Raw genomic sequence first — 22,589 nt, forward strand, 5'->3', positions numbered from 1 at the left:
TTCGGTTCGATTTAGGATCTTTCCAAGTTGGTTGTCGGGTTTTTTTTGGTACCAACCGAAATCTGTGCACCCTACATAACACAAAACCCTAAGCTTATTTTACACGAGCCCATGCCCATTGCTTATTTTACCCATTTATTTCACATCATATCCTATCTTTTCCTACTCCTACTCCTACTACTACTAATAATAATAGTAATAATAATAATGATGCAAAGTGAAAATTCTTGCATGTTTTAATACTATAGTAAGATAAGGTAACCTTTAAATATGTTTAAATATAATAATTTTAACGTTTCTCTTAATCACACGAGTCACTATCCAATGTTGTATGTAAAGAGATTTTTAGAGATTTATGAATTATAAAATTTTGTTGTATTTTTTACTACTCGTGTATCACAAGGCTCCATCAGATAATATATGATGCGCAAAAAATCAAAATTAAGTCTTTGTGATCATTGCAATTTAAAGAGAGCAATATAAATAAAAACAGACCATTTTCAAGCCAAAGACTGGACCTAGAGTTACTACCTTGATTAGGCCCGATTCCTTTTTCTGTCACGTAAAATTTGTGAATTAAGTCTCTATGTACTAACAATAAAATGTATAGCGGTTGCTAATTGCTACCGCTATCAAAACTGCATATTATATTATTATAGGCTCAAGGTCACTAAAAAAGTAAAAAGCCCATAAATGTTGGAACACATTTTTTGCTAACAAAAGCCCAATATGTTAAACTTTAAAGGATATTCATGATTCATGAATCATGATGCCCGATTCGTTCTTGCGTTTATGATTTTTGAATTGGGCTGACCATAAAATATCTCTATATTTTACCAAAATAATTGTATAAAATATAGTTACATGAAGTATAGTGGTATAATAATTAAATATTTTGGTAACTAAGTAGGTTTTGAAGTAACAATTTTCATTCACCTTAAGCATATTTTAATTTTTTTAACAAAGTGGCCTTATCTTATTTTTGATTGCATTTTCTTTAATTAATTTTGATTAATATTAGAATACAATTCGATTTACTCTATTTCTAAAACATCTACATGAACATAACCAACTACCAGGACCATCTAATCACACCCTTCATGACCATAAAAACAAAATTCTATCTCCACATCATGTTCTTCTCGCCTGCTGAAGCTCCTAACGCACATGTTGTCATGTAACTTTCATAAAGATCAGGTTAAACACATTATAGTGCATGTTCATGAGCATTTTGACGAGGACAAAGAGCGACAAATTACATTTTTATAGATGTGCATGATAACCCAAAATCCTACAAACACATATTTTAACAATTGATGAAAGATGATAGTTGATGACTTGATGGATCTCTATTTAGAATCTTACATGAAGGACGATGAGTCGATGAATAACTCGTTTGAAACTTAATTTCATACGTAGTGAATACATACATACACATACATCCATACATGCATGTATACATACAACTATACAAGTTGTTTTAATTACACCTAATTAATAATGCTTAGTTAATTGATATTGTTTGCATAGTTTATTTTTGTCTATTTCTAACGTCATGTAAACATCATACTTTTATATTTATAAAAGATACACGAATATAACCCCTGAAAAACAAGACAGGAAAGAAGGAAAACAACACTTGTTTTATTCATTTGAATTGAATGAAAACAAACCAAATCTTAGACCATATTTGTTCTAAGCTACAATAGGGAGACAATTCATGTTTTGAATTGTTGGTTGGTCCAATCTAAGGGTCATTTGGCACATAACCCATTGTGGGTGGGCCCATCTAATTCTAACATGCTCTTGTTATTTTCTTTCTTAGTAAAGTCTTGCATTTTCATGTGTCAAATATTTTATATTAGTGGGCAAAGGATCAAAATTGCTTTGTCCTCCTCTCACCTTCATGTGTTTTTGCCTAGACATATGTATATGGCAATTTGCATGTAAAAAAAAAGTTATTTTGTGAGCTAGGTTATAACTATGATTAAAAATTTTAAAACCAATTAGTGTAAGAACTCATTTGGATCTTAAAATGTGCATGTCTCATATCTTTAATGATTCCCTTCTCATCATTAAATTTAATGAATACAAAATATCTTCCTACTGATTATATGTTTCTTTTCATAAATTAAAAATGTATTCTTTAGATTTATTTGGTAGAAAAGTATATATTGTTGTCAAAAATATTATTATTATTATTATTATTATTATAAAAGTTCTAATATCGTGTTTCACTATTATAAACTAGGTTGTTCAAATAGATCGTCCTTTAAAGTTTGTTTGAAAAAAGTTTGCTCAAATAGTTTTGATCTGGGCAAGTACAAGTGTATCTTGACGACTTGACACATCTGAAACATTAAAATTGGGTCACACTTTGGATCAAATTATATTCACACCGAATAAGAGAAGAGCTCAAGGTATTAGCTCAGTTGAGTATTTCGAGCCAAAACAAGTTGGCTCACTTATTTTCAAGTACAATCCCAAACTGATCATGTTCGACTTCACTCGACTCATAGACAACCCAATTATAAATACTCATTCAAAACTTATAATATTAATGATATATAAAATTAGAAACAATATAAAAGCATTCGCATCATAAATAAAATTCATATTAACTTACATCATAAATATAAATGGTTCATTTAATTTAACGCATCTATTTAAAAGGACGTATTGTGCAAGTTTAGGGGTGGATATACAATGTGAAAGTTAACATATCCAATGTTGTAAAGGTAGGATTACAAAGCCGAGTATTCTCCGAGTACTCGCTACAAGGTATATCACCGAGGCGAGTTTCTGTAAATCCGCCTAGTTACTAAGAATCGGTCAAATGTGGCCAACCTCAGCCAGAATTACATCTTATCGGTGAACTTGGACCGATTTTGACTAAAAAAAAATAAAACATAATTGTTATTTCAATAATATTAAAGAACAAATATCATTTTTTTAATTAATGAATAGTAATTTTTAGAATATTTTATATTTAAAAATGTATTTCTCTTATTTATATTGATATTCACCTATTTTTTTATAAATATTAGTAAACTTATGATATTTGACATATATATAATAACCAAATATTAATTTTCTTTATATTTATCATGTCCGTGTACTCTCCGATTACTCCCCGAGTACTCCGAGTACTCCCTCCAATGGGGTCGACCGCCTAGCGACTTTTACAACATTGAACATATCTAATAAAAACTTAATGACAACTTAATATCATAAAAAGTATTATACTACAAATTGCTATGTGACACACACCACTAAAGAAGTATTTATTTAAAATACACAAGTATCGAGCGAATATTTTTTTGGCCTCGACAAAGATCTTTAAAATGTCTTTCTTGGGTTTAAATTATAATATTATTCATAAGTTAAATATTGAAAATTGGAAATAATTGCTATAAAAGAAAAGGCTGGGGGTGTCAGTGATTGAATGAAAACATGAGATGCAAAATCTTCTATGCTCTTTCAGACTATGTCTCCTGCTACATATGACCACAAGAATCTTCACTTCTTTCACATTTAACCACAATCTAAAACCCTTATATTCCTTTAAAATGATTACATTTTTATAAAAATTAAATGATTTTTTAACGAAAAATTGGATTTTATTAATCCTACAATCTTTACGTTGGATGATACTCATCCCTTCTCAAAAACTTGTTGTCATGGGTCCCACGTACATGTCCCATTGTTTGTTTACATTGGACATCTGCTAAAAAAACTTAACAAACATTATCGTTATATTCTTTTACCGGCTAACCCTTCTTAAAACCACAAACATCAATGAAACTTTGATCCATATGAATGCAACATGCATGACTCATAAGGCATCTAATGCAATGTCATGAGACATGTGACTAGAATGGAGGTGATTCGTATACACATACATGCATAACTCATTATTTCCTCCTTTTAACTTTAATTCATTAAATGTTTTTATGGAAATTGATTGTGTCCTGCTTAGGATTCTAGATTTGAGGTAATGGGTATGATAAAAGAAGAATTATTCATGACATCTATCATATATACATAGGGTATAACTAGCCTATGATTATGATATAAATCATTCAAACATGCTTATAATCTTATATCATGAAAGGTATGATTACTTGGAGCCACCTTTCATCCCACTATGAAATGCAGTCACATTACTCGATGACTGTAAAGATATATATGTTGGAAAATATAGTTCATCTTAAAAAATATATATACAATACAGAAAGAAAATAAATAAAACAAAACTGTGTAGATATATATGTATCATTTGGCTGGTTTTAACCTAATTCTTGAACTTACCATAGTTAAACTGACGAAACCAAACTAGACGTATACGGTTTACTTAGTTAAACTAACCCAGTGACCCAATCAACCTAGATGGTTTGTGTCGAAGCACGAAATGAATCTTACCTGATCCATGACAATGTTTCCACGGATTTTCGAGATGAACGAACCACGTCTTGATCTTCATCTTCGGCTGCGCCTGAGACCTGCAATGGTTTTCGGGGATGTGGAGGTGACCGCTAAGATGATCTTGAAGATCTCTTGTTCACAGACACAAAAATATGGTGGTGGCTCTTACTGAGAATGACCAACCCTTGATAAGGAGGTGGAGACCTCCTTATATAGGGAGCCTCATGGCCACCATCATGGTACCCTAATGGGCCTAGCCCAGTTAGGGTTACCTCCACAAAACCCCTCGGCCCAATAACAATGTATTAGTCCATGTAATGAAATAAGCCAAACGTAATAGATTTAGGGTCGTAGAACCGGGTTTTAGTACCATACCCCTACAAGCCCCCCAAGTCCAGTGTTGCTCCTGGGCGCGCAAGCGTCTAGGTGGAGCGCTGGACTTTATAAGGTGCGAGGCGGTTTTTTCCCTTTCCTTTGGCCTTGTCTTTATTGTCTGAGTTTTGGGAGGTTTTCCCCATGATGGTGACAAGCTGTAAAAATAATGAAGCCTGCGCGTGAGAGCGGCTTACGAGCTATAATAATAGAGCCTGCGCGAGTTGCGGCTTACGAGCTGTAATAATAATGAAGCTTGCGCGTGAGGCGACTTGCGAGCTATGAATAATAGAGCCTGCGCGAGTTGCGGCATACGAGCTGTAATAATAATGAAGCTTGCGCGTGAGGCGACTTGCGAGCTTGTAGAATAATTAAGCTGGCGCGCAAGGCGGCTTACGAGATGTGAGTAATAAAGCTTGCGCGCGAGAGGCGTCTTATGTGCTTTGAGAATAATAAAAGCCTGCGCGAGAGAGGCGACTTTCGAGCTAAGAATAATAAAGCTTGCGCGCGAAAGGCGTTTTATGAGCTTTGAGAATAATAATTAAGCTGGCGCGTGAGGCGGCTTACAAGCTAAGAATAATAAAGCCTGCGCGCGAGAGGCGTCTTATGAGCTTTGAGAATAATAATTGAGCTGGCGCGTGAGAGCGTCTTACGAGCTATAAGAATAATAAAGCCTGCGCGTGAGAGCGTCTTACGAGCTATAAGAATAATAAAGCCTGCGCGTGAGAGCGTCTTACGAGCTATAAGAATAATAAAGCCTGGCGCGCGCGGCGACTTACGAGCTGTAATATGATGATAATGACTGGCCGACAAGGGCCTCTTCTGCGCAGGATGACTATCCCGGCTTGTCTTCAAAATAATAATGGAGGCACAAACGGCCAGATAATAATAATGATGTCACAGGTGCTTGCGCGGCTCGTGGCCGAACCTTTTAGTATGGCGCGTAGCCATATGGGTTTATGAGTATTCCACCCTTGGCGCGAGGCCTGTGGGTCTATGAGTATTCCACCCTTGGCGCGAGGCCTGTGGGTCTATGAGTATTCCACCCTTGGCGCGAGGCCTGTGGGTCTGAGTATTCCACCCTTGGCGCGAGGCCTGTGGGTCTATAAGTATTCCACCCTTGGCGCGAGGCCTGTGGGTCTGAGTGTTCCACCCTTGGCGCGAGGCCTGTGGGTCTATGAGTATTCCACCCTTGGCGCGAGGCCTGTGGGTCTGAGTATTCCACCCTTGGCGCGAGGCCTGTGGGTGTATGAGTATTCCACCCTTGGCGCGAGGCCTGTGGGTCTATGAGTATTCCACCCTTGGCGCGAGGCCTGTGGGTCTATGAGTATTCCGCCCTTGGCGCGAGGCCTGTGGGTTTAAGAGTATCCCACCCTTGGCGCGAGGCCTGTGGGTCTGAGTATTCCACCCTTGGCGCGAGGCCTGTGGGTTTATGAGTATCCCACCCTTGGCGCGAGGCCTGTGGGTCTGAGTATTCCACCCTTGGCGCGAGGCCTGTGGGTCTATGAGTATTCCACCCTTGGCGCGAGGCCTGTGGGTCTATGAGTATTCCACCCTTGGCGCGAGGCTTGTGGGTCTGAGTATTCCACCCTTGGCGCGAGGCCTGTGGGTTTATGAGTATTCCGCCCTTGGCGCGAGGCCTGTGGGTGTATGAGTATTCCACCCTTGGCGCGAGGCCTGTGGGTCTATGACTATTCCACCCTTGGCGCGAGGCCTGTGGGTCTATGAGTATTCCACCCTTGGCGCGAGGCCTGTGGGTTTATGAGTATTCCACCCTTGGCGCGAGGCCTGTGGGTTTATGAGTATTCCCAACTTTTAAGTTTGAGCTAAGGCTCATATTTTTGGGCTAAGGCCCTGACGTTTTAGAGTTAAGACTCGTCAACGCGTTTGAGCTTGAAGCTCGCGCATGTATGTTTTACTTCGTTTTATTTTTAGTTTGATGTCAATACAATGTTGCCATATTGCTCAAATTAATAAAAGGAAGTGTGAAACATGTATGCAAAAACATGTATGCGGTGGCGCGAATGCAAACCGCTGTGGCGAAGAGTGATCGCCGGGAGCGCGCATGCGGAATCCGAAGTTGATCCGCGGTGGCGCGCATGATCTAGAGATTTTGAATGCGTGAGCATCTGTGATGTGTGAGCATGCGTGATGCGTGAGCATGCTTGATGTTTGAGCATGCTTGATGCGTGAGCGAACCCAAATCTGATTCAGCACAGATATGAGGGTTTTTCCCAAAATATCGGGTATTTCTTCCTGTGTATTTCTTCCAACATATCTGATAGTATTTCCAGATCTGGAAATATTTTTTAGATCTACGGAAGAACATATCTGAGAGAAGAAATCGAAGATCTGAGATATCGATGAATAGATCTGGAATATTGATGAACAGATCTGAGATATTGATCCGTATATCTGAGATCTTGATGAACAGATCCGTAGATCTGATGAACAGATCCGTAGATCTGAGATGCTGATGGACAGATCGGAGGGCCGAAACGAGAAGCGAAGTGTGGTTCATTGCCCTCCCACGGATGGCGCCAATGTCGAAGCACGAAATGAATCTTACCTGATCCATGACAATGTTTCCACGGATTTTCGAGATGAACGAACCACGTCTTGATCTTCCTCTTCGGCTGCGCCTGAGACCTGCAATGGTTTTCGGGGATGTGGAGGTGACCGCTAAGATGATCTTGAAGATCTCTTGTTCACAGACACAAAAATATGGTGGTGGCTCTTACTGAGAATGACCAACCCTTGATAAGGATGTGGAGACCTCCTTATATAGGGAGCCTCATGGCCACCATCATGGTACCCTAATGGGCCTAGCCCAGTTAGGGTTACCTCCACAAAACCCCCTCGGCCCAATAACAATGTATTAGTCCATGTAATGAAATAAGCCAAACGTAATAGATTTAGGGTCGTAGAACCGGGTTTAGTACCATACCCCTACAGTTTGTTTGTGTCACGTTTCAAAAGTGAAGGTACTAGTTCTACTATATTTTTTGCCAGCACGATCTAGTTGAGGTGACTAGGGGGTTTTCATAAGGTTTCATCTTATAGAGGTTTCGAGTTTGATCCTCACAGGTATATGCTACTCACTGGGGAAAGTATTACTGTAAGAGGATTCGAAATCAGATAAGGAGTAGTTGTTATAAGAGCTTTCTTTTAGAGACCTAAACTAATTTCACAAAATCAAAGTGAAAAAAATAAGTATTAAAAGTTAGTGATAAACTTACCTTTTTTCTGTTAACAAAATACACATCTTTTAAAAAAGTTATGACAAAATTACACTTTTAATATGTATAATTTACACATTTACTTTTTATAGCCCTGCTTGAGGTGCGCACATATGATGTATATATGTGTGAACCCTCGGGTGGGCAAAAGTGAAATTGCACTAATTTTGACGTTATTTTACTAATCTCGTGAAAATAACGTTAAAAGTGACGGACGGTTAATCAGGCATCATGTAGTGGCGTTGATAGCTGAAAGATAAGGGTACATGCACCGATCAGCCGGTGTCCCGATGATTGAGTGCTATGTGCCTTATGTCCAAGGCTTGATGCAAAACTACTATCGAGCCGGGGGTCTCACCGGAAGCAGCCTCTCTATCCCTATGGGGTAGAGGTAAGGCTGCCTACATCTTACCCTTCTCAGACCCTACCATAGCTTTGCTATTGGTGGGATATACTGAGTACGATGATGATGACGACTTTTTACTCATGAAAAAACAATATACAATTATGGTAAGTGTAATAAACTTAAAGTGATGTATGTTTAAAGTTCATTTAGTTACCTGCACATCAACTATTCAACTGGCAATGCATTCTTTTCACCATATGATTTCTTATCCTAAGAGTCTTATAATTAGGCCATGTCCATGTGTCTTATTCTGATAGCCGCCAATCACCAATAATAATAAAATGAGTTAATGAGCGTAGTTTAGGATCTCTTATCCTTCGACAATGACAACATGTCTAAAAACCATTTAACGTTTAAAGTTTGAGAGTGTGCAAGATAGGGGCGCGTCACGCGTTGTACGGGATCAAACGATATAACAAATATTCATAGAGAGTTTGTTTATCGTACGGACTAAAATTTCTTAATGAGTTCTTATCTATTCTTGAAAATGTTTTTTCTCTAGTTTTACTTGGCTTGATTTTGTTTTTTTATTGGAAGATTTATAAATCGTGGATGTCGATAATTCACACAAAATTTTGCCTTCTAGTTTGCTTATATTTTGTTAATTTTATTAATTCCACATTATGTATACATTTTTCACATGTATGGGCTTGGATAATGTTGATTTTTCCTAAAATAAGCTAAATTAAATGTATGTATAAAGTGCATTTAAGTGGTGCCATGTTATTGTTAAACCAAAAGCTCTGCTTGCTTAAAGACATAAGAGATGAATACATATGTAACCATTACGGTGGTTTTCATGATAAGCATAAATATAAACCTAAACATGAAAAATGATAGAAAATCTTGAATCGTTCAGTAATAAGATACCTCTCTTTAAACTATATGTATATACATTTACACGTGTTTTGTGCTTGTTATACGCACCATATATATCTCGTAACTTTTATGATAAAATATCCATGTCAGAAAATATTTTCTCTTTAATTTGACAAAGGTTAAAAAAGCGGTACAATGTTGTTCTTTAAGCAAAACTTTTATTGGAAGAGAAGAATAAATGTGTGTGTTTTGGGCCACCAAAGGCATAATTATATGTGTTTTCATGTAAGTGTAAAAAAATAAAAACAAGGAGGAGGAAAAGAGAGACAAAAATAAAGAGAGGGAGAGAGAAAAGTGGGATTGGCGTGATTCTAAATTATTTGCCTTTCAATCGAATCTTACAAAATCACTTTTCAGAACGGTGGAAATTATATGTCAATTATTATTACTTATTATTATAATATACATAAATATATTAAATTGTACCATGTACAAGTATTACAGTTTGAATACAACATTAAAATGTATTCGTAAGAATGTACACGAGTTGAGTAGTTTATGAGCTATCAAGATCAGACTGATAAAAGCTCGAAAAGAGTTGAGCTCGAGCCTCAAATAAAGCTCGTTTAGTTATTGACCCAGAGTTCGAGCTTTGTATGGAAAGCTCACTTAGGCTTGTCGTACATTAACGAGCCTCAAGTATTTTCAAGTTTTACCTCATTTGGACTTCTGTGTATTATTTTCACAATGCACAATGCACAACCGAGCTCGAGCCAAGCTTATGCTCGTTTTAAGGTTTGTCTTGAAATATATAAAAATAATTAAAAATATATATAATCTAATTAATAGATAATAACCCGAACATTAAACAAATGAGTCATAGTCAAGTTTAAGTTTTAAAAAAAGAGTTCGAAACAAGTTGAATTTAAACTCTCATGATTTAAAATGAACCGAGTTTAAGCTTACTAAGACTAGAGTTCTTGACTGTTTGACACGACCCGAAACCCAACACGAATCCGACACGAAAAAATATAGGTTTTGGGTCGGCCGACACGACCCGTTTTATTAAACAGGTCAACCCGAACCCGACACGTTTAAAAAACAGGTCAACCCGAACCCGACCCGTTAAAAAGTGGGTTGACCTGTTAACTCGTTTAACATATTTAGAGAAGTTAGTATTTTGATTATAGAGATAATAAGAGTTAAATTTTAAAGTTAAATATTTAGATTTTTAATTTTTCATATATCAATTTTTTAAAAGTAAAACTTTTTTTACACTACTTTTATCTACTTTTTACTTCAAACATTTTTACATTATTAAGTCTAACTATATATTCTATGGTTATTTCGGTTGTTTGTTCTTATCTTAGGCTAAATATGTGAACCTAAGTTTGTTAATTAAGAATGAGAGATAAAAACACAAAAACAATTAGATTTATCACAAATTATTAACAAGTTTTATATAATTAAGAGATATTAATTGTTTAATTAATTACTAAGTTAATAAGTATTACCCGTATACGTATATGAAAGTAAAATGGGTTGACCCGAAACACAACCCGAACACGACACGAATCTAAATGGGTCGACCCGAACCGACACGACACGAATAAATATATGGGTTGGGTTAGGGTTGAAGAATTTCAACACGCTAACCCGCCAACCCGAAACTCATCAACCCGTCAACCCACCAACCCGACACGTTTGACACCCCTATTTTTTTTTGAACGGCTAACTAAGTAACGCCGGGTACCCCGTACGCGGCCCCAATTGGCTAAAGGTAGCCCGAGCCGGCCACTAGTCAGGACGGACGGAGCCCCTAACGGTCCACCTGTTGAGGGATTCACCGGATAAAACCCGACCCCCACGCCCGCCAAACGGCACGATAGCGAGGAGCCGGTAAAACCGGGTGAGATCAGGACTCGATGGTCATTCCTCATATCTCCCATATAAGTTAGTGGTAGTGAGGTTTGATCCCTCTACCTCTACCTCTACCTCTCACTTGTAAAGTGAGTGCTCTACCATTGAGCCACAACCAACTTATTCTAAAATGTCTCAAATAAGATTAGAACCCACGACCTTTTTGTTAGATTTCAAATTACACCACTACTTTTGAGTTATGAGATAATAGTGTTTCTCACCAATAAACCAGTAAGAATATTAAATGACGTTTAATTTAAAAGTAAAGAATTAATTAAAAATAGCAGGTCCAACGAAAAAATAAATAAATATTAATATTAATAATAACTTCTAAAATATGTAAATAGAGAGATAATTAAATAGAAGTGTCTCTCAGTCCATCCAAAAACCTCTCGATAACGTAAACGCTTTCATGCTCACATTAAACTCTCACCTTTCACTGCGTTTGCTAACATGAGCACTCATTTCACGCTCACATTAACCACTCACCTTCACCACATTTGCTAACATGCGCTTCATTTTCACGTTCACGTTAACCACCCACTTTTCACTTCATTTGCTAACATGCGCATTGTTTTAACCGTCAACCGCCTGTCATGAATCCGGCAACCGAACCACCACCACCACCGGCGGTCCAGCCACCGCGTTCGTCGTTCAGCTGCGACCGTCATCCCGACGAAGCCTTCACCGGATTCTGTCCGTCATGTCTCTGCGAACGTCTCACTGTTTTGGATCATCAGTCAGCCAATGCCGCCGTTGCTTCGTCGTCTTCACGCCGGAACTCCACGTCGTCATCCGCCGCCACCGCCGCAGCTGCAATCAGGTCAATTTTCAAAGCTCCGGCCGCCGCGACGAGAAGCTCAAGCTCAAACTCGTTCCTACCGGAGCTCCGGCGAACGAAGTCGTTCTCCGCCGGAAAACACGACGGATTCGAGATCTCCGCCGGCGGTTACGAGCCGCAACGGAAGTCGTGTGACGTCAGAGGACGTAACACTCTCTCGTCGCTATTTTCAATTCACGACGAGAATAAACCGAGACTGTCGTATTCTCAACAGCAAGCTTTAGGCAGCAATGGCGTTGTTCTGGAAGAAGAAATAGAAGAAGAGTGCCACGTGGCAGCTCAATTTGATGAGAATGAAGATGATGGAATTAGGGTTTCAGAAGAACCAGAGCTTGAAATTATGAATGATTTAAATGATATTAATAATAATATTAATAAGCTTTCAGATGAATTGAGTTTGAAGACAATGAAGGATCACATAGATCTGGATTCACAGTCCAAAAAGTCAATAAGGTCAAACTTCTGGTCAGCGGCTTCAGTGTTGACCAAAAAATGGCACAAATGGAGGACAAAACAGAAGCCACACGTTACCGGAACTAACGGCGTTATCTTACCGTCAAAGTTACCGGTCGAGAAGCCGATTTCCCGTCAGTTCCGTGAAACGCAGTCCGAGATCGCGGATTACGGTTTTGGACGGCGGTCGTGCGATACGGACCCGAGGTTTTCGTTAGATGTCGGTCGGGTGTCGTTTGATGACCCGAGGTATTCGTTTGATGAGCCTCGGGCTTCGTGGGACGGGTACTTGATCGGGAGAACGTTCCCACGGCTTCCACCGATGGTGGAAGACGTCCCCGTCGTCCCCATTGTCCCTCGGTGCGATTCGCAAATCCCCGTGGAAGATAATAATAATAATAATAATAATAACAATAATCTCCCGGGTGGGTCGGTTCAGACCCGAGAATATTATCTGGATTCGTCATCTAAGAGGAGGAGAAGCCTTGATAGGTCAAATTCGGTTAAACGAATGGCTGCAGAGTTAGATGAAACCAAGGCTTCAAACCCGAACCCGATTGATCCGCCTAGGGCATCGAACTCGTCGTTAAGAGATGATAGTTCGGAAACATTTGAGTTAGGATTTAAGGATAGGGATAATGTGGTTCCGAATAGGGGAGACGCGAAAGAACCGAAGAAGCCGAGGAAATGGAGATGGAAGATTTGGGGGTTCGGGTTTATTCATCGCCGGAGTAAAGACGACGATGAAGATGTTGGAAGGTGTTACTCAGAGTCATGGCGAGATTGCGGTAGCGAGGTTAATAATAATAATCATAATATTAACGGAGTTAACCCGAAAGTGTTTAGAAGTAATAGCAGTGTAAGCTGGAGGAGTTCATCAATGAGGAAATCAAATCCTAATAATAATATGAACAGGAAGAACAGAAGAACAGGTGATGAGTCTGTTCTTGAACGGAATCGGAGTGCAAGATACTCGCCTAATCATGTCGATAACGGTCTCTTACGGTTCTATTTAGGCCCGTTGAGTGGTAGTCGAAGGTCGGAAGTCGGGCTTTCGACTGCTAAAGCCCGACCCAACAGTAACGCGCATTCAATTACTCGAAGCATGCTCGGACTCTACTGAAACCAAAACCGAAACAGGTTAATCAGGTTAATCTTTTGTTGCATTTTGTTGTGTAATAATAGCTTATGGTTTATGTTTTATTATGTTATTATCTTGAAATTGGTTAATTGGTTTCAAATTTTTAATCTTTCATATTGTCTGTCATTACTTTGCATATCATAAAATGGCAGTAAACTGAAGATAATAATATGATTGTCAGGTGATAAATGAGCTAATATGATTAAAAAATGATTTTGTAAAAGCAAAATGATGAATGATGAAAAAATAGTAGTGATCTAATCTTGATCACAATAAAGTCAAAAAGTGAGAGTGAAAACACACAAAGAAAAAGAAAAAGAAAAAGAAAAAGAAAAAGAAAAGGTTAAAGTTGAAACAAAGAGGCACAAGACCCTATGAAGTGTTTTAAGCTTTGCCTTTGTAATTTTCATGTTCCATTTTTGTCTTATGATTCAAGCTCCTTTGTTCGTACAACATGTTTTTTTTTTCAGTTGATAAGTCTGTTTCTGAAAATGTTTTTACATCTTATTCTATTTGCTTTTTATAGTATTTGTGGATAATAATGTGCCAGATTTATGGATCAGTCATATAAAGAATCACTGTCTGACTTCATCTGTGAAAATAGTTGATCATGTTGGTGGTTAAGTTCATATCCTCCACATGCATTTTTACAGACCAATATCAATACACAAATGGTGAATTTGGTTTTACTCCTAGTATAGATGAATCAAAATGAGTTATTTTATAAAACTTGTTAACTTAAAAAGTGTCAATTTGGCAAGCATCACCCGCCATTGTTGTCATCACCGTCTTTGTCGCATCCATCGCCTTCATGCCAACGTCTCATCCAAACTCTGTCACTACCAAATTAACGAGCTTATTTTTAAAATTCAGTTCTTATGGACGCCATTTGTCAAAACGCGTAACTGGAGCCCAATACGCATAAATAAACGCCAAAACGCATGAATGAAGTCCAAAACGCATAAACGGGCTTTAATACACATAAATGGAGGCCAAACCTCATAATTAGAAGCCAAAAAGATAAATGGATGACAAAATGCATAAATTGAATCCAAAATGAAGAAATGGAGGCTCAAATGTAATGAGACCGAATCACATAACTGGAATCCAAAAAGAAGACATAAAGTCCAAAAATGAGAGCTGTGAAAAAGATTTGTGGCTACAAAAAAAAAATACGTCAAAAACAAATTCAAAAAGATAATAAAAAAATCATAACTCAAAATATATAAAAAAACTAAAAAACTAAAAGGAGAATTCAAAAAGATAATAAAAAAATCATAACTCAAAATATATAAAAAAACTAAAAAACTAAAAGGGTTCCTCCGTTATTCCCATTCCAAATAATAATATAAACTTACGACAAAAATACACAATGCCGAAAAAAAAAGACAATCCCAATTGCGAAATTAAACAATAAACACAATGATAAATAAAAAGACACAATAATCTTTTTTCCTCAACATTTTCTTATGAACTAGAAAGACGGTAGAAACATTTTTTTGTTATTACTTTTTTCAATTTTTTTTATTGAGTTACTATTTTTATAGGTTTTTTTTTGTTTCTACAAATCTTTTTGTCCCCCTTTTGTAGCATAACCCTACCCTATTCAGATATGGCTATGATTTTATAAGATTCATAGAATAATGTGAACTGCTAAAATTTGAATGAAGTTCATCCCAAAACGATTTTGGTACTAACAAACTTTTAGCTATAATTTCATAACCGGGCCAGAGATCAAAATGATCATCTTATGAGTCAATTGGTCGAACCCGATGGTGTCATAGACATTATTTATATATGAATTACAAAACAATATACATATATCTAAGGGCGGACGGAATGCACCACGCACCTTCCATCACGAAGCTGGGAAATGGTGTTCCTCGGTTCCTGCTTCCGCACCCCATTCCTCCCGTCCTTTGTGTCCACTCCAGTTCAAAAGAATACTCCGGCTGCTTTCTTACTTTGGTACCGGACTTCTTACACCATATCCCTAATATAAAATTAAATGTGAATATATTTAATATTTTGTAATGGACCTCTTACCAGTCTATAGGTAACCGGCCCGTTCAATTAAACGGGCCAAACCATGCAAACTATTGGGCTATGTAAGCACTCAACCCACTAAACAACAATATCTAACAGCTCCCAAAAAGTCTTCCAGATAAACAAACATCACATCCAAGCCAACTTACAATTTCCAATCCATGAGGTTCAACTAGGTAAAGCCTACAGCTTCAGGCAAATAACTTGACAGAAAACAGGATAATGCAGCAGTGATAAGAGGTTCAAAAAGCTTCCTCTGTTTCCAACCCAAACAGAAACAGAACATCATCAATTCATCATGATTTCATTACAAACCATACAAACACCTTTCACCACCACAAAACATGAATTCATTCACAAAACTGACTTCATCACCATCAAGAACTACCATCATTCAAGATTCTTCATATGCAAATCAAAAGATTCTGATGCAAACACACCATCATCAGATGCATCATCCCCTGATGGTGATGCAAGAAAGCAAGAAATCTTAGCAAGAATCGCAATGCTTCAAGCCCAAAAAGTTCGTCTCACGGACTACTTAGACGAACGGTCTGAGTATTTGACCAAGTTTGCAGAAGAAGCCAATGCCGAGTTTGACCAAGTAGGCGAAAACGCACTCAAAGAACTTGAAGAAGCCAGTGCCCGGGTTAGTTTCATCTTTTAACATAGAGTCATGGGCTAAAATTGCAGTTTTAGTATTGGGTTTTATTGGAACGGGTCGGGTTGTGCTGCCCTCCGAGTCCTGCGCAAAACATAATCCCAAATATGAAATGAGCACACTTTTAGACATTCCACTAACACCTATGATATTTAAACTTAATTCATGACAGTAAATGTAATTTAATTTTAATTTATTCACATATAATAAGCCGTTTCGAAAAGCTTGCGACTCATGGCTCGCTCAAAATCGACCCGTTGTCTAAATTTAATTAAAGCCCAAAATTCAACATATTTAAATTATTAAATTATAACACAAGAGTATAAACCCAAATTTTAATATATGTAAAACTATAAGTAGTTTATGTACCTGTTAAAAACTTTAATTTTTTCTATTCATATATATGTTAATATGTGTAAAAATATAAAAATGAAATTAAATAAAAAATGAGCCAACATTTCAGCTCATTAAGATAAAACAAGCCAAACTGTATCGAATTGTAAACGGGTCAAGCCCGAGCCCAACAGGGCTCGAGTCGGGTCGATTTGTTAATGAGTCGAGTTCGAGCCCAACATGGCTCGACTCGTTTACAGCCCAAAAACTTAAGTAACGAGAGTACAAATCATTTGAATTTAATTTTAAGTTGGGGCAGAAAAAAATTATTCTTATGATTATTATTATTCACAGATAATGGGAAACATAGAAAGTCAAATGCAAGCATTTGAAGAATCAGCAGAATCAAACAAGCAAGAAATAAAAGAGAACCAAAGAAAAATAGACGAGTTTGAGACGCGGTTTGAGAATGAAATAAACGAGGGTCTGTTCTTCAAGAATTTGGGGCAATCAAAGCCCGTTAACATAACAATAGCAAAAGAAGAAGCTCAAAAGGTCACAGAGTTGACCAAACAAACAGCAGGAACAAATACTAGAAGAAATATTTACCTTGCATTGATCGGGCTCGTTAGCATCTCGTTAATCGATTCGTTTATATCCCAGTCTTTTGATTGGAGAAAAGGCGGGATTCTTGGTTTAATTTTGGTTGGTTTGGTTACACAATTGACCTACGAGCAGAATGTGTTAGGTGAAGCACAAAAAAAAGAAACTGAGAAAAATGAGGATAAGAAAGAGTGAGGTTACTATTTTGTAATTATAGTTGTATGTATTTTAATGAGCATAAAACTATAAATATGAAATATTGCATGGTGAATAACCCAAAGTATGATCTTTAGCTCTTTGGGCTGATATATCATGCTACTTTTTTTGCGTCATTATAGTTTTGATGATATGTTTAGAGTCACCAAAATGTCACTTGATAAAAATAATGCATATATAAAATGTTACAAAAAAAAACATTGTTTGGTGAAATAAAATAACTTTGATATATTTTATTTCAAAGGAGTAAAAAAAACTCACTAAAAAGAAAAACAGTAAAGGCGGTAGAAAGTAGTCCGGTTAGTATTTTTCAGGCTAATAATATGTAAAACTAATTACACAAATAGTCCTTGTGGTATGCCTTGATTATAGTTTTAATCCTTAAGTTTTATGAAAATACACTTATGCATGAACGAACAAAATGGCCCTGATATGAATTAACGTTAACTTTTCTGGTAAGTAGGCGAGTAAGGACTAAAATACGCCTTAATTTTTTTTAAAAAAAGTTAATGCCTGTCCATGTCAGAGACCTTTATGTTACGCTTGTGCATAATTTGGGTCCAGTGGTGTAATTTCTCAAACTTAAGGACCAAAACCATATACATAACATGCCCTCATGAACTATGAATTATCTGAAAGAATCTAACAAAAATAACCAAAGAAAGAAAAAAAAGTATTGGGCCAACTTAATTCAAAATGTTTTGACTTAATTGAATCTGTTTTTCCACCTCTATAAGTATGGTATGAGAGATAATCCAAAGTATGAACTTGCTACTATGGACTATACACATCATACAACTTCACTTTAGCATCATTATACATCATTGGCAGTGTCTTTCTGACCAACAACCTACTATACTCGATGCTTTATTCTGGTTTTAATTCACTAAGTTACAATTTTTTAATCTCAATTATATAAATAGATAGAACTAAGACAATACTTCATAAAAATCAAATACTAATTGTATCTCAAAAATGCTTATTAGTTGAAGTTCAAGAACTTACTTCATGTCCAAACTCCAAAGTAACTCCATAAAGACATCTTAACGCCATTTATGCATCAAATCAAGTGATTAACCAGCTGAAAATTAACAAATGACTTTATGAACATTAAAGATGAAGAAAAAAAACACAAACCAAATAAGTTAAGCGCTTCATTTGTAATAAAACAAAGAAAAGAAAGAAACTTACTTTAAATATATTTGATATCAGAATTATGCATCATAGGCTTTGAACGCAAAACCGCCCTCACAAGTATATTCCAAGTAATTGCGGTTGGTATAATCTCTTTAGCAACCGCATCACTCAAATAATACGCAGCCTCTGATATCTTTCTACAAGAACACAACCCTTTAAAAATAATATTATATGAAATAATATCAGGACGAAACCCACTTTTCAAAATCCGCCCCCAAATCATCGATGCGTTTAAACAATCTCTAACTTTATAAAACCCTTCCATTAACGTGTTGAGTGTCACAAGATTCGGGACACATTTGTTTTCACCCATCTTTAGATACAACTCCAACGCATATTCAGCATTTCCTATAGAACAAAGCCCATGAATTATAATATTATACATAATCACATCATATTTAAAACCATTATCAACAACCCCGTCCCACAATTTGAGAGCCATGTCAACCTTTTTGTCTTGACACAAACCACGCATTAACAAGCTATTAGTGATCATATCGGGTTTTAATCCCTTTCCAAGCATTTCTCTCACAAGAACATAAGCTTCATCAAATCTGTGTGACTTGCATAATCCATCAATTAGAGTATTGTAAGTAACAATAGTCGGTGAACAACCCATTGTCACCATTTTATCCAAGAAGTCGATAGCATCTTTAATCTTGCGAGCTTGAATAAACCCTTTGATTATTGTGTTACAAACATTTGTGTTTGGATTATATCCAATCTTAACCATGTGATCTAACATACTAACCGCATCATTTAACCTCCCAACATTACGAAATCCATTGATCATTGAAGAAAACGCATAAACATCAAGTTTGCTACTTTTTTCTTCTGCATCTTTTAACACAGAAAACGCCTTATCTGTGTACCCGTTTTGACATAACCCATGGATCAAAATGCCATAAGTGGTTGCATTTACAAAAGAACGGTTTTCTTGCAATAGGTTCCATAAATCAATCGCCTTTTCCACATTATTAGATTCAAACAGTCCTTTAATCAAAATATTGAAACTAATAGCATTCCTGCAATCGTTCTTTCCCATTAAATCCCAAAAATCTAAACACTCGGTAATCATCCCCGCACGACAATATCCATTGAGCAAAGCATTGTATACCGCAGCATCAGGCGACACCTTTTTCGCCATCATTTCCTTAAAAACCGTCATACCACCTTCAACATTACCTGTCTCACAAAACAAATTAATAACCGCGCTATACGTAAACAAATCCATCCCTCTGTCGTTTTCCTTCATCCGGTCCCAAATCTTCAAGCTTTCTTCATACTTCCCACACTTACAAAAACCCGCAATCATAACATTATAAGTACTCACATCCGGATACACAAACGAATCACCTAACAACCTTTCCCACACCTCACTCGCTTTACAATAATCCCCTTCCTTAAAAAAACCATTGATTAACATATTATAACACATCACGTCCGGCGTCAATCCTCTCTCACGCATTTCATCGAACACCTGGCGTGGGCGACCCGTCTCACCGTTCTTCACCAACCCATTAATCAAAGTCCCATAACTAAACTTATCCAGTAACATCCCCTTACCATACATCCAATCCACCGTCTCCTTCGCCCGCACGAACTCCTTTCGATTACACAAACCCTTAATCATAATATTACACGTTTCCAAATTCGGGACAACACCCATTTTCCTAAAGCTTCTAAACAACAAATCGGCTCGATTAAACTGACCAGACTCAATAAAAGCATTGTATAAAGTATTGTAAGATCTTATACCTGGGTCACAGCCAAAAAGTTGTTTCATTTGTTGGATTAGGGTTAAAGCTTGATCGAGCATGGAGTGTTGTGAGTATGTTTTGAGGATGGTTAATGGGATGTCTTCTGGGTATGTGTGGTTAGTGGATTGTATTGAGGTTATGATTTGTGGGATGTGTGGGATGAGTTTGGGGGATTTGGAGATGCGGCGGAGGATGTGGTGGAGGACGGCGGCGGTGGGGTGGTGGTTACGGTAGCGGATGGCGGTGGTGAAGAGGTTGACGGCGGTGAGTGGGTCCGGTTGGGATTTTAGGAGTTTGAGGAGTTCGGCCATGGGAGTGGAGTGGAGTGGAGTGGAGTGAAGTGTTTGACATGCTTGTGGTGGTCAACCAGGGTTTCAAATGGAAGTGATTATTGTTAGTAGTGTTTTACCTGCATGGTAAAAACCAAACCCGGGTGTTGGTAAACTCGAGCATTGCAGTAGTTAGTTGACGCGAATTCAGACATTATCGGTTACCCTCATTTGAGTTATAGACCATGTTGGTAAACTTGAGCGTTAAAACCCAAAAACTAATTCATAAAATTAACATATAAAAGAAATTTAATATTCGACATTAATTTTGTTGGTAAACCGGGGAGGTGGTAAAACTCATGTGTTGTCAGTCACGGGAATTGGGGCGGTAACTCGACACAAATTTGGTTAGTTTCGGCTAATTTTGTTACGGTATCGGAGCTAAAAACGGAAAAGTTATAAACTGAGGTGAACCAATGGGGTGGCGTCGGTTGGTAAACTTGTGTGTTGGTAAAATCCGAACAGTGTTGGTGCCAGGCGTTGAAGTTGTGAGTCTACGTGAATTCGGTCGGTTTTCGTTATATTCTTTATGATATCGGAACTAAAAGCTTGTTGGTCTGTGACACTATTAACCCTGTGCTATGATGATGGGTCAAGATTGTTGGACATACAAAGATGCATGTGGTAAATGTGGTGTGGAGAAGATCGTGCGACTCTTCATGGTTGTAGACGGCATGTGAGAGACTTTATTATTATTATTATTATTATTATTATTATTATTATTATTATTATTATTTTCTTTTTCAGTTGTTATATTGAGTGTCGGTACTGTTACATGTTTGTAAAGACCAAATCGATATTGACCAAATGTATGTCGGGTAAAACGGGGCACCCTAACTTACTCTTTATAGCAATGTAATGAAGCTCCTAAGTTACACAGTTAGTACCTTAGTACCTGTTATAAATTTACTGTTTTACTCTAATGGAAAAGTAAATTTACGTGATTATAATAAATAACTAAGTGACATTTATCTCAATCAAAATATTTAAGTTGTTTCCAAGTGATATAAACATAGTTAGAAGCTAACAAAGTTACTTCTCTTCTCTATTACGATGGCTTAATTTTTACAACAAATGTGAAAGTTATAAGTGTTTTTGATCATATTACCAATTGCAATCGGCCAGTTAGTCATAGATTGTTTCAATAATATTAAATTGGTCTAGAAAACAGGTTCAATTTAAGATTTAATACATTCATTTGAGATGTCCCAACGCCTACAAACACATCACATTGTTGTTGTATGACTTAAAATAGTATATAGTGTATAATTGTAGTTGGTTGAATTATTGCTTTATTTGTTATACGCACATGAAGTATAGTTTATAAATTAATGCCGATTTCCAAGTGTAGAACGATTGTAAAAAATACCGAGTTGTAAGCTAGCATGTTTCCTAAACGCGGGATTAATGTTTCTAAGTAGTTTACTATAAGAATATATAGAAATATAGGCACTAAGAAATATAACATAACTACGGAAGCTGAAACATAACGCGATAAAAACGAGATAACTTAATAATTATGTTCAAAGTAACGCAACTTTAATATAAAAGAATTGATCTTCATATGAGCCTTAGGCCCCTAACTACTTGCAAATTAGATAATGGCGGTGCTTTTGCTGTGGAAATGATGATGAGGAGATTATAAACATAATGATGAGGGTTGTAGATCTTCATACGAGCCCTAAATTGCAAACGAGCCTCAAAATGCCCGAAGATCCCACCTTTCATCCGTTGGGTGTGATGAACATATGTAGCTTGTAGCTACGGTGCGACACTACTTGGGGTTTGAACTTATAATAGGATAAAAATGTTGCAAAACAACACTCAT

General features: G+C 37.1%; 3 protein-coding genes across 4 annotated transcripts; 2 read left to right on the forward strand and 1 right to left on the reverse strand.

Annotated features, from left to right (window-relative positions):
- The first annotated feature begins 11,458 nt into the window (after positions 1-11,458).
- On the forward strand, positions 11,459-13,705 carry LOC143570576 (protein OCTOPUS-like). Its single transcript, XM_077056199.1, has one exon. The coding sequence runs from the start codon at positions 11,778-11,780 to the stop codon at positions 13,596-13,598; it is 1,821 nt and encodes a 606-aa protein (XP_076912314.1). The 5' UTR covers positions 11,459-11,777; the 3' UTR covers positions 13,599-13,705.
- A 2,200-nt stretch (positions 13,706-15,905) lies between these two features.
- LOC143570578 (uncharacterized) lies at positions 15,906-17,722 on the forward strand. Its single transcript, XM_077056201.1, has 2 exons — positions 15,906-16,311; positions 17,011-17,722. Exons 1-2 carry the CDS (start codon positions 15,961-15,963, stop codon positions 17,452-17,454), a joined length of 795 nt encoding a protein of 264 aa, XP_076912316.1. The 5' UTR covers positions 15,906-15,960; the 3' UTR covers positions 17,455-17,722.
- On the reverse strand, positions 17,265-20,754 carry LOC143570577 (uncharacterized). 2 transcript variants are annotated; one of them, XR_013141955.1, is made up of 3 exons: positions 18,667-20,754; positions 18,481-18,556; positions 17,265-17,384 (listed from the first exon to the last, which is right to left on the reverse strand). XR_013141955.1 is itself a non-coding variant. In XM_077056200.1 (2 exons), the coding sequence occupies exon 1, from the start codon at positions 20,741-20,743 to the stop codon at positions 18,668-18,670; it is 2,076 nt and encodes a 691-aa protein (XP_076912315.1). In that variant the 5' UTR covers positions 20,744-20,754; the 3' UTR covers positions 17,265-17,384; position 18,667. The 2 variants fall into 2 exon arrangements, 1 of the variants encoding a protein (XP_076912315.1); XM_077056200.1 differs by lacking the exon at positions 18,481-18,556.
- Between the last annotated feature and the right edge of the window lie 1,835 nt (positions 20,755-22,589).

The sequence above is a fragment of the Bidens hawaiensis genome, unplaced genomic scaffold (genome assembly GCF_021521415.1).
Source record: "Bidens hawaiensis isolate Kalapana, Puna unplaced genomic scaffold, B.hawaiensis_p1.1 tig00025010_1, whole genome shotgun sequence".
In the NCBI taxonomy this organism is placed as follows: Eukaryota; Viridiplantae; Streptophyta; class Magnoliopsida; order Asterales; family Asteraceae; genus Bidens; species Bidens hawaiensis.

What these genes read in the sequence shown, in the direction of transcription:
- LOC143570578 (XM_077056201.1), top strand. Translation starts at nt 15,961, where the DNA reads ATGATTTCATTACAAACCATACAAACACCTTTCACCACCACAAAACAT. An exon ending in TTGAAGAAGCCAGTGCCCGG is followed by an intron (nt 16,312 to 17,010) that starts GTTAGTTTCATC and finishes TATTATTCACAG; the next exon opens with ATAATGGGAAACATAGAAAG.
- LOC143570576 (XM_077056199.1), top strand. Translation starts at nt 11,778, where the DNA reads ATGAATCCGGCAACCGAACCACCACCACCACCGGCGGTCCAGCCACCG.
- LOC143570577 (XM_077056200.1), bottom strand. Translation starts at nt 20,743, where the DNA reads ATGGCCGAACTCCTCAAACTCCTAAAATCCCAACCGGACCCACTCACC.